This window comes from Labrus bergylta, chromosome 19 (genome assembly GCF_963930695.1).
Source record: "Labrus bergylta chromosome 19, fLabBer1.1, whole genome shotgun sequence".
NCBI lineage: Eukaryota > Metazoa > Chordata > Actinopteri > Labriformes > Labridae > Labrus > Labrus bergylta.
In genome coordinates, this window is record NC_089213.1 from 18,015,262 (window position 1) to 18,032,807 (window position 17,546).

Below are 17,546 nucleotides of genomic sequence, written 5' to 3' on the forward strand. Positions count from 1 at the left end.
AAAGCGACTCGCGCATCCGACCCTTCACGAACATTAACGATGATCGTAAAGTGACACAGATCATTTAAGAGATAAAAGATAAGAGACATTTTTATCAGATGGTGTTTTATTCAACATGTTTTATTCAATTCAGAATGTTTTGTGCATTTCTTCAGTTGTACATTCTTGTCTTGCATACATGTAACAATTAATTTCATATTTATTTTGATGTTGATTTCTGATTGGACAGGAAGGTGATGGTTTCACTTTTGTTACTCATAGCCTGGTGGTCTATATTTCTTTTATTTCAATCCCAACCTTGTGGTGATTAGGATTATTTCACCGGTTAGAAGGCACAGAAAGAGTTTTTTTAGATGCGTTTTTTGTAGTCCATCGGAACATTGTAGTTTCAACATGGCAGATTCACGTCATTAACCTCCGCCGGCCCGTCGCATTTAATGACATCGCCTAGTGGAAAATGTGGTCGGATTGTCAGAGCAACGAGATCGCCTTTCCCTAAATCCTTTATGAATTCTCCTAACATCTCTCCTTGACCTCATGACGTTTTCACGGGGATAAGGTAAAGTGGATAGTGAAAGGAGATAGGAGGGACAATTCGGATGCACCCCCCTAAGTCCTTTATGAATTTTCCTAACATCTCTCCTTGACCTCATGACGTTTTCGCGGGGTTAAGGTAAAGTGGACAGTGAAAGGAGATAGGAGAGACAATTCGGATGCACCCCCCTAAGTCCTTTATGAATTTTCCTAACATCTCTCCTTGACCTCATGACGTTTTCGCGGGGTTAAGGTAAAGTGGACAGTGAAAGGAGATAGGAGGGACAATTCAGATGCACCGCCGTTGGTACAGGCTAACAGACATTTTAATTCATTTATAGAAGCAGTCAGTCTACCAAAAGAAAACAAAATGAGGGAAATTGTGCCCATACAGGTCGGTCAATGCGGGAATTAGATTGGTACCAAGGTCAGTACAGCTTTTTATGTTTTTTGTGCAGTTGAAATCGATGTATTTTAGAAAAGATAAGTCCTCTGTGCTTTTGTGAACGTGTAATCCAAACCTAAACTCTCAAGAGCTGCCCTTATGGGTTGTGATGCGTCGAATTGTAACGAATATAAATCGATTTTACCTAATTTACAAATCCGATAAATTGTGTTAATTTGTAGCCAAACCAGTAGAAATCAGTTAACTGCTGCGGATGGGATTGACCATTGAGTGGTCAAAATCATTAATTAAATCTTACTCGGTGATGTAATCGTTCCCGCAATGCGAAATATATGAAGTGAGTGTTTTCGCTTGTCTTGGCCTGTAATGTAAATTGAACAAAGTTCTGCGTGTTTAAAATGTCCGCAGTCGTGACCATGTTGGCGGTTAATGACGTAGCTAGTTGCAGTCAACAGGCGGTGAGGCCGCGCGCGGACTGCTGGACGGCGGGAAGTTGTAGTTCAGATTGTTATTCAAAGACCCTCTTTACACCTGGTGTCAACATGTGGTGTCAGAGAGTGTGTTCACTGGAAGAAAAACAAAATTAACAAAATGGTGGTTTGGGAACCAGAGTAGTTAAAATGTTTAAGCTTTTTCAGTAACTTATAAAGTTTTGTTTTTTGTTTTTTGTTTTAGATTTGGCATCACATGTTCCAGCAGCTGGGTGAGAATCATTCATTTGTTCATCTGTTTGTTTGTTCGCCGCTGCATCTGTTATGGATTTCTGCAGTTCTTTTTGTAGGCTATATAGTTTGTCATGCCCATAGATAGCTGTGTTTTTGTTGTTGTTGTTTTTGGCGTGCGTGTGTGTGTTGGTCAATGATTTCCTCTATGTCGGGGAAACAAACCCAGTTGCAGAGAGGAGGAGGAGCATCGGTGTTTATCTCTTTATTTGCAGTGTTTTTATTAAAATGCATAGCCTAATATATCCAACAATATAATAGACTAAAAGTTATGTTTAATTATTGTAGAATGTGTTTTAGCAACGGGAGACGTGGAGCAGCAGTAAAAAACAGCGCTCTAAAAAAGCCGACAGATATTGTAAATTGACATTTAAAAGGTTACCAATCCTGCCTTATGCTGATAGTCTATTTGGTTTGTAGATAAAAGTAAGTTGTATTTAACTTCATCAAAAAAATGCAGAGAGAGAGAGAGAGAATTTTACTTTACATGCAGAGAACATTCAGATTATTTTAAGTGTTTAGTATATTCAGTAACAACAGGAACAGCTGTCCTAATTGTGTTCAGAGATCTACAAACTAATTGGGTAAAATCATAACTGTAAAATACAGGTTTCTTTCTTGAGACTTTTAAAGAATCTTTCTGATTTCAAGTAAGAATTCAGGTTAAAATGTGTTCCTTAGAAATCTGAATGATGACAGTACATGTCTGTGTTCATTGAGATTTCAATCTACTTGTTTGTTGTTGACAGAGCGGCTTTGTGTCCCGCTTTGGAGCGAAGCAGGACTTGGAGAGCCAGGTGAACAAGGTGTGCTGTTGGACTCTGCTGGCCTTGGCTGTGAGCATCCTGACCTACTGCGTTTGGAAGAGAGTGGTTTAGCCAAAACTGCCACAAGAACATGATGGCTGCCTGCGACCCACGTCACAGCTGCACGACTTGATGTTCCAACCAAGTGTTTTCCAGTTTTCAGTGTTTTCCAGTTTTTAGTGTTTTCAGTGTTTTCCAGTTTTCAGTGTTTTAGTTTTCAGTGTTCTTAGTTCTTGTTATGTTAATTCTTGCTCTTAGTTTCTTCTGCATTTTTGAAGTCTTACTGTGTTTAATAGGCTACCTTCAAATGAGATGTAACTATGAAGTCAAAGTATTTATTAGAGTAGATGCTCTACACCAGACCTGGGCATTGTACGCCCCCGGGCCCCATACAGCCCTTTGGTTGACTCTGACCGGCCGTGTAAGGTTAATTGGAAATTACAAAATAAACGTATTTTCTCATTTTATCTCATGCATGGACTAAAGCTGCATTGCTTTTATTTTGAAGTTGTTTTTTATTCACGTACATAATGACGCGATACATATAGCAACACCTGCGCATGATTGGATCGTTGTCACAAGATAACTTTAGCCCTCAAAAATGTCCACTCATGGTAAAAAAAGAAAGGTAAATGCCGAATGCAGGCTTTTCAACAAAAATTGGACTGCTAAATATTTGTTTACTGAAGTCGGAGGTAAAGCCGTGTGTTTAGTTTGCGGGGAGCAGATCGCCGTCTTAAAGGACTACAATTTGAGTCGGCATTACGAGACGAAACACGCGGAGAAATACAAAAAAATGACTGGTGCTGAAAGGGCGCGAACATCGGATGCTTTGCTAGCTAAGCTGCAAAATCAGCAAGGCTTTTTTTTTTTTTACCACGCTTCACACATCCAGGGATGCAGCAACCAAGACCAGCTTTGTGATATCCCACAAAATCGCTAAAAACAGTAAGCCATTCTCGGAGGGGGAGTTTGTCAAAGAGTGCTTGGTGGACTCTGCAGCACTAATATGCCCTGAGAAAAAAAGGCGCATTTGAGCAAGTCCCGCTGTCCGGGCGACCTGTGACGAGGAGGATTGATGACATTGCGGGGAATCTGGAGCTTCAGCTGCAACGTGAAGTGGCAAGTTTTGACTTTTTCTCCTTGGCTTTGGACGAGAGCTGTGATGTTCGCGACACAGCCCAGCTTCTCATATTTGTCCGGGGGGATAACGGACTTCAAGATTACGGAGGAGCTGGCAGCCACGCGGTTGATGAAAGGGACGACGACAGGGAGTGATCTGTTTACAGGTAGATGCGTGCATGGACACTCTGGGATTGAAATGGGATAAACTGGCAGGTGTCACAACAACGGACGGTTGTCCAAATCTTACAGGGAAAAAGGTCGGACTTTTGAAATGTATGCAAGATAAAGTGACAGAAATCAACGCAGATCAGAAATTGGTATTTTTGCATTGTATCATACACCAACATGTGTTGTGCAAGTCAGTGCTAAAAATTAACCATGTTATTGATGTTGTTGCTAAAACAGTAAACTTCATCAGGGCACGGGCATTGAATCACAGACAGTTTGTCACACTTTTGTAGGAGCATGAGACTGAGCAAAGTGACATCGGCTACCACACAGCTGTCAGATGGCTCAGCCTGGGCAAAGTGCTAAGAAGAGTTTGGGACCTGAAAGCAGAGACTCGAGTGTTTTGTGAGAAGAAAGGCAAAGACATCCCAGAGCTCTCAGATGAGGACTGGATGGCAGATTTTGTATTTGCTGTTAATGTGACTGCACTGATGAATGAACTGAACACCAAACTGCAAGGCAAGGGCCTTTTTGTTCATGAAATGCACAGTCTGGTGAAGGCTTTCATGAGAAAGATGCAGTTTCTTTCAAGCCAACTGGAGAGCAACACTCTCACTCACATGCAAACCCTGAAAGAAGTCACACCATCAGCTGATCACCTCCGCAGGTACTCATCCATGTTAGGAGCATTGCATGGTGAGTTTTCAAGGCGATTTGAAGATCTCAGAACAATCGAGGATGAAATGTACATGATTTCATGTCCCTGTACCTGCAGTGTGGATAATAAACCCTGTGATGTTCAGCTGGAACTCATTGACCTGCAGTCTGATGCAGTACTGGCGGAGCACTTTAAGTCAGGATCTCTGCTGGATTTCTACTCTTCTCTTAAGGAGGAGAACTTTCCAAACATGAGGAGACATGCTCAGAAGATGTTGGTTCTCTTTGGCTCTACCTACATATGTGAACAAACATTTTCAATGATGAAGTTTACAAAATCCAGGTATAGATCCTCTCTCACTGATAATCATATATCAGCTGTGCTTCGCATCTCCACCTCAGACATTCAACCTGACTTCGATGCACTCGTTAAAGCCCTGCAGAGACTAGATTTCTCTCTCTGAACAAGAAAAAATAACTTAAAAACACCAAATGAGGTGGTTAGACTACAAATGTAGGCATGTAAAGGTATCAACTTGCAGTGAACTGGGACACTTTGTTTGGAAGCCTTTTTCTCAAAATCACAGTTCTGTTAGTTCAATATGATGTGTCTTGCTTAATGTTTGGAGCACAAAGACAATATTGTGATGTCTGTAGAACGCTAAGAACCTCTTTCCAACAGTATTTGAAACTCAAAATGTGTTTTGGAGTGAATGTGACTGAAAATGTTCACTAATGTAAGTCACAAATGTTTAAAAAAAGTTTCACAAAAGTTCACATTTTGTTTACCATTGCTTTGGGAAATTTGATTGAATAAATGACATTTTTTTGTAAGGCAACCCCTAAACTTTTTCATTGCTTAATTATAACATATAGCCTACTCTTACCAGCTTGTCAAAACGATGCTATTTGCTGCTTTTTATAATAATTAATATTATGCAGAATTGAGTTCAGCCTTTTGGCCCGGCCCTCCACAATATTTTATGTAAAAATAATTGCCCACCCCTGCTCTACACTGTAGATAAGGTGTAGTTGCATGGCTGGTGTTTTGCCAGAAATACAAAAGTAAACAAACATTTAAAATCTGTTATAATGTGAATTTAATGTAAAGTAGTAAGGTCATGATGGAGATTCTGGATATACATGTGGTTCATACAATGTTTTGTTGTTATTTTTATTCATTGTAGATAAAGGAGCCGCTAAAATTTAGACGAAGAGCACATGTATACATAATTACACTAAACTGCACAAATATAACTACATTAAATGTTGATTAAATTACAAGCTGAAAGGAAAGTGTTCATCAGATATCACATGCAGTGTTTGGCGTTTGAATTCTACTGATAGTTTGAAGGTATCATACTGATTACTAATAAAATGATGCATCTTAAACCACCTCTGCAGACATTTCCATACTGTCGCTCAGTCTCTGACAGTTCCTGGTTGTGGTCGGTAGGTGGCAGTGTTGGCTAAACCACTCTCTTCCAAACGCAGTAGGTGAGGATGCTCACAGCCAAGGCCAGCAGAGCCCAACAGCACACCTTGTTCACCTGGCTCTCCAAGTCCTGCTTCGCTCCAAAGCGGGACACAAAGCCGCTCTGTCAACAACAAAGTAGATTGAAATCTCAATGAACACAGACATGTACTGTCATCATTCAGATTTCTAAGGAACACATTTTAACCTGAATTCTTACTTTAAATCAGAAAGATTGTTGATACAACTCAAATTTAAAAGTCTCAAGAAAGAAACCTGTATTTTACAGTTATGATTTTACCCAATTAGTTTGTAGATCTCTGAACACAATTAGGACAGCTGTTCCTGTTGTTACTGAATATACTAAACACTTAAAAGAATCTGAATGTTCTCTGCATGTAAAATAGTGTGATCCTGCAGCAGCAGCTCAACAGATATGACTGATTAACATTTTTATCAAAAATAAATCATTGTGGGAAAAAGCAGATTCAAGTTACATGAAAAAAAACATGCAGACATTCTCTGGGGCGCCATTAAACCTTCCGGTCTCTAAAGCTAAAGCTCATGTTCCTGAACGTACCTATACACAACATCATCACATTATTTCTTTATGTCTTTATTTGACAGACAGGGCAGTGGGAGATAGGGTTATCGCTTGGAGGACTGTAGACTCTGTACATGGGGCGTGTGTATGAACCACTTTGCTACCGGCGCCCCTCTTTTGGTTATTCATAGACCTCTACTCTTCTATATGAGACAGTAAGCTTGTGTTTTTGTTTTACACCTTATAACAACAGACAATTTTCTCTGTACATGAGAATCATTCATCCTGAAAATCCCAGTGTAGCCTATTTTGTAAAATGAATGACAGACGATTAAAATAAAAAATGAAACTCATTGGCTCAGGGATGACAATGAAAAGTATCCCAAGTAAATATATTTATAGTAAGCCTCTGATCAGACATCTTCTCAAGCCTATTCCTATGCCGGAGTATTTTGAAATGTGTGTCTGAGGTTAGATGTGGAGTGTGCATTCAATGAACAACTTTGAAGCCAAAAATAAGCTTTTTGTTTTGTCGCGTAATGTAGGTAGGTAGGTTGCTTTTCTCAGAGTTTAGAAAAGGATATCTGAGACATTAAAAAACTGTAGTGTGCCGTCTTCAGGTTTCATAGCTCAGATTACTTCAGATGCTCTAAAGCAGTGGTTCTCAAACTATGGTACGCCTACCACCGGTGGTACGCAAAGAAATCTCCACAATATAAAAAACAAACCTGTTCAGCATAAAACTACATTTTTTATTTTTGTCATACTCTTATCTGTCTTGTATCTATTGGGTAGTATTTATATCAAATGTGTTTTCCCCTCTAAATTAATCTAGTTTTTGCAACAAACAACTTTAATCTGCTCAATTCATGCTGGCGCGCACAGACATAAACAACACCAGGAGTAAGCCTCACGTTTTGAAAAGTTTCACTCTATATTCCGTTTTATTTCAGTCCTGAAACAACAGCAAGCAGCTGTAGGTCTACATTAACAGATATCTGTTATTTATTGGAGTTCAGTACAATCGGCAGCAAGCAGCTGTACATAACGGAGCCAGGAGAAGCTTCAGTTTTTGATGCATGTACGGACAGTCTCTCTCTCTCTCTCTCTCTCTCGCTCTCTCTCTCTCTCTCTCTCTCTTGCTCTGAAGCTGATGTGATTCTGCTCTATTTTGCTGTCTTAACACTAGGACCACCAACAGTCTAGATCCCCCTCCAAGCGCTGCAGCCGTCTTTCAGATGGCATATGTTAATTTATTTTTCGGATGTCTTTTTTAGCCAGGTCACTGTCACACTAATCCTCATAAAACTTTGCAAAATAAAGATAAAAAATAAACAAATAAATTACGAACAAAAGACGGAAGCGTACAGCTGGATTATACCGCCCTCTAGAGGAGAGACTGACGTAATGCATCCAAGACTGGCCCTGTTACTGTGGTAACCAATTATCAACAGGATCCGCCGGGCTGTTTTAGCACATTTAACCCAGTCTGTGTGATTAACAACAGACATTGACGACATAATGTCTGGAGGTCACGCAGAAAGCCTCATTAAAGACATTATTGGTGACATAGTGCGGGAGTGTGCGGTGAGAGGACATGCGGTGTCTGAAACTCTGGTGGCTTTCATGGTCAGTAACCAGGACTAACCTGCTAACTACGTTGTAGCTTAAAGTTAGCTGGTAACTACCACTAGTTCAACATGTTTAATGCTTAATATAAATTAAGTTAAGACAGTCATCAATCTTTTTCATGTGTTAACAGGTGAAAACTCTTCAAATAACAGTTAACAATGTCATTTTATATTTATTAAAACCTAAATATAGGCTACATCTCCCCTTCTACTAACCAGTCTGGCATGTGTGGAGGACATTAAAACTCCATTTATAAACTGTTTATTTATATTTATCATATATACTGTATTTAATACATGCATTGTTTTGTCCTGTTTGCATTTTGTCAGGTGAAAGCTGTGGTGCTGGACCCTAGAAATGGCTTTAATGGGGACCGGATACTGACCAAACAAGATGTGCAGAAACTCGAAGAGGTGAGTTTACTACAGTGTTAAATTATTTTTTCTCCTTATAACACTTCTCATTGCATTAAAGAAAAAAACATTTCTGTTTTACTAAATTCATTTTGATGTAATTAGATGTATCTAGAAATTACCCTATGAAAATATATTTTTAAAGTTAATACATTTTCAGCTCACAACCCCCAAAATAGGGTGCCAGACTACGGTCCCTGGAGGTGGTTAAGGCACTCACAGCCAAGCACACGCACTAATAGGCCTATCCAAACACTGGTAACACTGAAACAATTAAAAACCATACAGTTATAGTAATTGTTTTCCGTTTTCCATGAACAATTAAGTCCTATACTTTCATAAGTATTTTCAAAATCTGTTTAAAAACCCTCTCTATACAGTACGTCAGTCACATCATGAAGAAATGCCTGAGCACATTCTGGCTGGGTGGGTGGGAGGGACTTGTCATTAAATGTGCCTTGTAATTAATGTAATTAGATTTTTTTAACCAGAGATAATGATAATAATAATAATAATAATAATACATTTTATTTGTAATGCACTTTATCTTTTTGGAAAAAATCTCAAAGTGCTACAGAGATTAAAAATAAAATAATAAATCATCAGAATAAACCATTGGAATAAAAACAAGAAAGATTAGACAAATACACTTCCTGAGATTTATGTTGTTACAGTATTTTCTAAATACTGATGTCATGAGGTGAAGCCGCAACATTTATATTTTGAATTGACTTAGAAAAAATACATCTTTTAAAGGTTATAAAATATTTATTGTTCATTTTGAAGGATTTATTCATTGATTTAAACGGCTATTTAACTGTAAATGAGTTCAACTTATTAGTGTAAAAACCTTGGACTAGTCACTGATTTGCTCTTCACAGCTGTGTCTGGATAAACTGATGGAGAAGTGCAGCCCGTCCCTCGACACAATCAAGATGCAGGTGTATTTTGATTTGAATTACACCTCCAGACGTAAGTGTCTCTGTTTGAAATGAAAACCAATAAAACCAACCATATTATTTTTACGATCATCCAGTCAACTCGCCTGAATCAGTAAGATTATTCTGCAGGAAAGATTTTAGAATAATTGAGAAGCAAATCCAACATGTTTTTGACTAAAAACCTGAAAAGTTGTTTATGGAAACCTTCTTTTAAATTGTGGCCTTTTTAAGGATTGCATATGAGCTTTGTAAGTTGAACATCTTAGCAGAGACCTGAATGTGTTTGTGCAGGAGAGTTCCTGGAGGATATCCACCAGGTGATGGAGTCCAAGCTGAGCTCAGTGAGCAGAGAGATCACAGACAGCAGGGTGAAAACACGGGAAGAGTTAGAAGCATTGTACCGCAAAGTCGTAACGTACATCCTGCTGCGCTCCGGCGTGGGCTCCCCCGCAGACGTCAACACTGTGAACGAGGCTACAGGTTCAAACTAACACAGTGTTTCACTTTGTCAGAACCACAGATAGAAAACATGCACTGACTGCATTAGACTTTATGGTGTGCAAATAATGTTTTTTGAAACCAGCAAATATTTATCAAGTCCCTGACAATGCAGGACTGGTCGCTTCTAAAATATATATACTGTACCAAAGCCAATTATATTCACATGCTCTGTTTTTCTGGATTAACGAGATACTGGAACCTCTAAATCCCAACAGGAAGTCTTATTCTTACCACTTAATGCAGTAAACATTCCCAAACTGTAAAGTTTACACTTTATGTAACATGTATGGTGTTGTTATTAGTCTGTAACTTTGAGCAGGCCATTTGGATCTTTGCAGACACAAACCCCGCTCTGATCTGTCAGGATGTTTCACTCATATAACGCAGATGCGTCTGAGCTGCATTCAGGCGGCTACCTGCTGACTCGAGACAAACAGGTATTTATTGTAAATACTGGATCTCCACTAAGTGCAACTGAGGCACCAGTGGTTTGAAGGGACACTTGTAACGCTGACATCATTATCTCGTTGATTCAGAAAAACAGAGCAGATTTTTATTTTCTCATGTGAATGCAATACACCTCTGTATATGTTACACTCAATCACAGATATCTCTTTTTTTTCACAAAGGGCGATTTGTTGTGAAGCCAGAAGTAACTTTTATCAACAGGCGTTAATCCATAAATACAAACCAACTAATCCATCACAATCACATGTAGTTATTTTAAAGGACAAAGACAACAGGGAGAAATCAGCTGAAATGATATCAAACTGTATGATACCCTGCAGTTCACGCTAGGGGTACCAGCAGTCAAGGGAGACAGTGTGGATAAAGTCATTCAGGAATAAGACCTCAAACCTCGTAGCTGCTGAGAAAAAGTAAAAGTATTGACTGAACTGTCGTGGGTATAACCTTTAAATGTTTCCACTAAGTTTTTTTGCTGTATAAAATTGATCATCTTCAAGTAACTCTCAAAACAACCTGACGTAAGATACAATTCTAACCAATAGTTTTACTCGAGTCTTCTACTGCCCAATAAATGTACAACATGCCTGAGAGAAAAACCTCTCAGGCTAATGAAACATCAGTAAAACACACTTTGTTAAACGGACACAATCTGACAGTTTCAGTCCAAAATGATTTGGACTGAAACTGCTTAGACTATAAGTCATTTGTATTTGAACTGTTGCTTCCTCCTCTCTCGTCAGCTGCCCTGCAGAGCGTCTTCCCTCACACTGAGCTGGGAGCCTTCATGGTCCTCCTGAAGAAAGACAAAGAGCTGCAGCTCAAAGAGCTCACCATGACCATCACAGGGATCCGACTCTTCAACAAGGCCGGAAAGAAAGGAGAGCAGGAGACTGACCTCGGTAAACTAAGTACACACAAGCAGATAGTGACATGAAAGCACCATGTCTGGATGTTATATGAATATTCACATGTCTGATCAACTTGGGCAAAAACTTGAAAATTGTGGGGTTTCTTTTTAATATTGACTCTCTTCTGATGTGTTTTGAGTCCAGTTGAAGTTTTGAAATTGGCTTTAATCTAATCATTTGTATATTATAATTCTTCAACATTTGTCCAGTACAAGTTGTTGTTTTTGTCCATGCTAGGCCACTGATTGTTATATTTAGTGTCTGTTAACATGACAGAAAGGATCCATACAGAGATAGAGCTTTTAGTTGAAAAGGAAGATGATGTTTTAACAAGAAACAGACGCTGCATCGCTCACTTCAAAGACACCCGACTCAACTGACAACAACAGTCATTTTAACCTCACAGACACAGAAGAAGATGATCATCTATTGCTTGAGCTGTTTGTGTTATAGTAGACCTAAAAGCTTGTTTTCTGCACCATTACAGTCCAAAAATGATACAGCAACTCTAGAATTTCTACAACTTCAGTGTATTAACGCAGAAATCATCTTAAAATGTCCACATTAAGAGAATCAGCACCAGTGTTCATAGTGAGGGAATTGTATCAGATATTTGAACAATCTGGGAATAAATTCCTTACCAAGACATTTCTTCACAAATGTGTTCATAAAGGAGTCTTATAACACATTTAAAAATATTTAAATTTAACTCCTGTAGGAAAATTTGTGAGAGCTGCTCAAATTTGAGGTACCTGGAACCTTACTGGTGATAAATTGAAAAAGTTAACCTCTGCCTAAGGTAGCTTGTGAGGGGTCAAACTAGGGTCCAATCATCTCCACTTCTGTAAAACATGTCACTGTCTTTTAACATTCTCTCTGCAGTGCCTGCAGCTCTGACTGAAGCTCTTCCAGCCATCAGTACGAGCTTAGAGAGCGAGCTGAAAGTCTCTCAGAGTTTGGCTTGGAGATACACGGCTGTGCTGGAGAAGCTGACGCACCCCGACTGTCGATCTGCAGAGCGTGATGTTCCCATGGTGTTACTGAAACAGGCTCTCTACAACGTCAGGCAGCATGAAGGTTTCCTCAGGATGTTACTGGTGAGGACACAGCAGCTGGTGGTGATGATCTGTAGATATTTAAGGTTTGTGTAGCTTACATTTCCATAGATCTGTCTGAGAGATTTTGATGTTTTAACAGGTTTATTTCACTTGTGTGTGTTTCCTTTTATTCAGCACTTAGTGACTTAGACTAGAGGAACTTATTTATTAGCAGAGTGGGTTGAAGCTTGTCTCGTACACATTCCTAAGTGGATCCAAAGTAGATCCAAAAACACGAATAGGTAAAGAGAAGCAAACAAGCTCCGCACACAAACAAGCTCCCGTTTAAAATATTTATTGACAAGTGACATTTCGAGCCAATGAAGAACGTCTCATGGTGGGTGACTTCTGAAGCTTCAAACGTCACTGTGCCTGAAAAAGATCTTTAACTAGTTTGACTTTTTCCATTTGTGGGGCAGGTTGTTCCACGGTTTTGGAGTCCTCACAGAAAAACGCTCTGTCCTCTTTAGTTTTCAGTTTGGTATTTGGAACGACCAGAAGTCCTCTGTCCGAGGATCTCAATGTACAAGTCAGCTCTTATGGTACTAATAGGTCAGAGATGTAGCAGAGAGAAAGGTTGTGGACAGCATAAAAAGTAATCAGTACAATCTTAAAATCCATTCTAAACACACATGGAGGCAGTGTGAAGATGCTAAAACAGGAGTGGTGTGGTCATGCTTCCTGGTGCTGGTTAAAAGGCTGGCAGCTAAGATCTGTGCCGTCTAGAGTCGATCTATAGATTTGATGCTCAGGCAGGTCAAAAGGCTGTTAGAGTAATCGAGGCGTGATGAGATAAAAGCATCTAAATTCTGTAAAGTGTTTTAAAGATGTCATTTTAGAAATATTTCTGAGATGATAAAAACAAGACCATACAAGTTTTGTTGCATGCTCAAAATGTAAGTCACTGCTTTGTAAATATGTGTTTTCCATTGTTCTACCAGGCTGATGCTCGTTTATGCGCCAAACACGCAGAGCTCCTGCAGGCCGAGTTCTCCTCAAACATGAAGCTGCTGAAAGAAACTGTGAAGTCAAAGGCAGCTGTACCCACTGCAACAGTGTTTGTAAGTTCTGATACCTTATCTCTCACAGAAGAAGTTCAATCATTTAATACAAATCATTATAATAGCTTGAATTTATAAAGAGCCTGTCAAGGAACCCAAGGATACTTTGCTCTATCAGGGCAGAACAAAGAAAGGACAGAACAGATTGAATCAGTAAGTAAGTAAGATTAAAAAAAAAAAAGGATTACCCAGGATGACAGAATTTAGAGAAGTCCATAGGCTGTGTTGAACAGGGGGGTCTGAGGCTGTAGCGTTGAGGGTATCTCCTGGGAGAGCGTTCCGGGGGGGGGGGGGGGGGGGGGGATGGGGGGGTACTCAAAAAATAAATAAAGGTACTCAGGGGAGTTGTAGTAAGAAAATTTAATTTAGTACAGTATCGCATCTATGGCAAAGTGCTTTACAAAATGTAAGTTGTTGCTAGTTCTGCGTTATTTCCTTGTTAATTGTTTAGCTCCAATACACAAGTCAAATTACTTTTCTGTGTAAATGTACTTGGCAATAAAACCCGGTTCTGATTCTGATTCTGAAAATATTACAATATTACCAGTGCAGTCTTAAGATAAGCAATAAGTGAGAGTAATACTAAGAAGCTATTCACAAAGGGCAGGGAATTGAAAAGATATAAAGATATAAACAATGTTTAAAAATATTAATATACACAATGTGCTGTGTTAATAGAGTAGATATTGCACAGTGTTTGTATAAGGCTCAATATGAACAAAACATAAAGAAATTGTTGACCAGTTTGTGGGCAGATTGCACGGTTGCCAGGTTAAATAAATCCAGGTTAATAGTCCATGAAATTTCAGAGTAAGTGTCTGAGTGCCTAATGGAGTTATAAAATCTGAAGGCCACAGGCAGGAATTACCTTCTGTTCATCAAACTCTCAATAAAGTATCACATAATGCTCATTTTACAGTATAAATCACAGTTTGTGCGTACAAGATTAAAACAAAAAGGAATAATCTCGATCATGTCTTCTCATCAGTTCAAGAAGAAACCAACAAGTGTGCCTTTATGAAAACAGACGTTTACCATTACAAAATGTTGCTTTGTTTTATCTTCCTTTGTTTTTTCACTGCACCTTTTACTGCATCTTTGATCAAAGGTTTTGTATGAATAAAAAAACATGAAGTGCTTCAGACTCATTTTTGGTCTTTCAGCCGCTGTTTAAGGCTCTGTCTAAGCTGTGGTCGGGACTCCAGGACGAGGCCGAGCTGCTGAACATCCTCAATAACATCAGCATCAACCTGCAGCCCTTCATCGCCTCGCAGGCCAAGATCTTCTCTGAAGCTCATTTAGACGGCCTGTTGGAGTCCTCAGAGGTGAAGACAGATGAGCAGAGGATGATCGAGTCCTCGGGTAACGACTTCTTTTGAAATCAAATACAGAGTAAAGTCCATATTCTGCAAGACTTCAAGAACTGAACTGTATCTGAACCTTAATGCTGCTGTTTCTCTTTGTAATGCTGTGTAGGCGAGCGAATTGATCCAGGTGAGATGAAGTCACACGATTGGCTCCTCCCTGAAACTACAGCCAGCTTTAATGAGCTGCCACTGCAGTATAACGGAGTCTGTGGATACACTGTGGTGACCAGAGACGGACTCCTACTACCAGGTACTATCGTCATGAAACACCAGGAAGTCATCCACACTCATCTTTTTTAAAGATTTATTATTGGACCTTTTATGCCTTTATTTGAGAGACAGGGTAGAGACAGGGGATTGGGTCAGAAATTAGGGACAGAGAGAGTGGGGACATGCAACAAATGAACCACAGGTCGGATTTGAACCCGGGCTTCCTGCTTTGTGGACTGTAGCCTCTGTACATGGAGCACGCGAACTAACCACTAGGCCACTGGTTGTGGGGTGATCTTACAACCATTTTATCTGGTGCATGCTAAGGCCTTTAGAAAATGATGCTTTTATATCTTTCTGTCATACCTAAAAACCAATCAATTTATAATATACGGAAGTGGCAATTTTCATAAAGAGTGTTTAAAAATGTCACTCAAATGGTAGCAGCCAATCTTTTGCCTGTTTTTTGAAGCGTGTCCAATTCAATATATCAGTACTCAGGGCTTCATCTTTTTCGTTTTCCAGTTTATTCACTTGAGAGTTTCTGCAGTTTCCTGAACAGCATCCAAACGTAATATTCCAAAATCTGAATCTACTCTAAAGATAAAGATACTCTCATTTTCTCACACCACCTGTACATCACGCCCTCCATAATTACTAAACTCTACCTATAAATACCTAAATACCTGCCAAAAATATGTCCAAACTGATCCATTAATCAACACAAGCAATATAAGTTTTTAATTTCAAATCAAATGCTTCCCATAAATTAAATTCTTACTCCCCATGTGCAATTAACTCGATTCTGATTCTGATTTTTCCTTTAAAACTGCTCAGTTTTAAATATCTGTGTCCTTTATTTCACAGGTAATCCTTACATTGGAGTCCTCAAACACAAAGAGAAGCTCTATGTTTTCAGCTCCAAAGACGCTGCGGTAAAATTTGCCTCCAGTCCAGAAGAGTTCATTGAAGAGGTGGCGGAGAAAGCAAAGCTCTCACCTGAACTTATTCAGCTCCTCAAACTGCACCAACAGTTCTCCTGCGTCAGTGCGTACCCTGAGGTCAGCAGCTTCAGTGAAAGACGTACACCTGTAACACCTGTGATAAATATAAAGATTGGACAGAGCATTCACCCAGAAAACAGTTTTATTTGAATGTGATTTATTGTTTGGAGGGGATCCAGTCTCTCTTCTCTGACGTTTTATCAGAGTTTGAATGTTTGCTTCATGGCTTTGTAGATGCAGCCAGGTGAAAGTTTACTGGTGAAGCCGATCACCAAATGTGAGAGCGGCACACAGACCGACATCCACCCGCTGGAGACGAACATGGACAAGTCGTACGAGTGGAACGAGTGGGAGCTGCGAAGAAAAGCTATCAAACTGGTGAGCCTTAATTACTATTAATGTATTATGTGATGAACCATTGTAAAAAATGTCACACTGTGACACCACATTAGGTGTAAAAGTAATATGTATATCGAATCATTTGATATAAATGAATGCATCTTTTTGTATTGAATATTTCCAGGCTGATCTGTTGAGCAAAGTGACCCACTCGACACAAACCGATCTGAGCCACATGAGACGAGAAAACACAACCCAGACGTGGCTACCAAAGAACGCCGTCTGCCAGAGTAAGAGAGACGGTGAGAGCAGCGTGCCCAAACCTCAGACCTACCTGACAGGACTGAGAGGACAGAGAGATGGACACGTGGTCAAAACCAACCTGACCAGACCTGTGGACGATTAAAAGGTGTCCCAAAGGGACTTCATTTGTGAAAAATAAAAGTCAATGTTAGCAGTTTTTGTTTTATGGTATTCTTTTTATTCTTGTGGATCCTGAGGAATCTGCACTAAACTTTATGAAAGATAAAAAAAAAGGCTCAATGACGTTATAGTTTAAAGCTTTTCTCACATAAATCTAATTTTACTGGAATAGTGTGAGTGTGCTGCTGCCTACATTGATTTTTTTAACTAATTGACTGTTTTACTACATTCATCTGGAAATGATGACAACTGCAGGCTGTGACAACAATAAATCAACTTGATGTGACTCTTTTCTGCATGCACACTAAAGTTTATATCTTTAATTTTTTTAAATAATTCAGATAAGCCAATCTGCCGTTTACTCTTGGTAAGTTAGCGGACCAGACCTGTGGCATCTCCTGCATGTCATTCCTCACTCTCTCTATCCTCAACTTCTGACTCTATCCACTGTCCTATTTCTAAATAAATGCATAAAAGCTCCAAAAATGAACCTTAAAAAAATTTTGATGAAGCTTTTTTGTACCACAATTACAAATAATTGCTTTTAGCTCATGTCAAAATCTGAAAAAATAAATGTGCAAATGGTAACAAAGACAGAGAAGTGCTCTTTTGTTGTGCATTTAAAAATAATGAGGAAAGCTATTATATTATATTATATTAGAAAAAAACTGTAATTCATTTATTTGACTTTTTCTCTTATTTATTTATTAATTTAGGCTAATTGCTTTTTAGTTTGTGTTGAATAT

General features: G+C 39.1%; 1 protein-coding gene and 1 pseudogene across 2 annotated transcripts; both read left to right on the forward strand.

Annotated features, from left to right (window-relative positions):
* Positions 1–301: 301 nt before the first annotated feature.
* LOC114920209 (general transcription factor II-I repeat domain-containing protein 2B-like) lies at positions 302–5,257 on the forward strand (annotated as a pseudogene).
* A 1,261-nt stretch (positions 5,258–6,518) lies between these two features.
* Positions 6,519–17,394, forward strand: cfap206 (cilia and flagella associated protein 206). Of its 2 annotated transcripts, none has more exons than XM_065948525.1 (12): positions 6,519–6,651; positions 8,398–8,481; positions 9,363–9,453; positions 9,714–9,902; positions 11,132–11,290; positions 12,182–12,396; positions 13,338–13,457; positions 14,621–14,819; positions 14,934–15,074; positions 15,902–16,095; positions 16,273–16,416; positions 16,562–17,394. In XM_065948525.1, exons 3-12 carry the CDS (start codon positions 9,381–9,383, stop codon positions 16,781–16,783), a joined length of 1,656 nt encoding a protein of 551 aa, XP_065804597.1. In that variant the 5' UTR covers positions 6,519–6,651; positions 8,398–8,481; positions 9,363–9,380; the 3' UTR covers positions 16,784–17,394. The 2 variants fall into 2 exon arrangements, with proteins under 2 accessions (XP_065804597.1, XP_020487247.2); XM_020631591.3 differs by lacking the exon at positions 6,519–6,651 and adding an exon at positions 7,888–8,065.
* Positions 17,395–17,546: the final 152 nt, after the last annotated feature.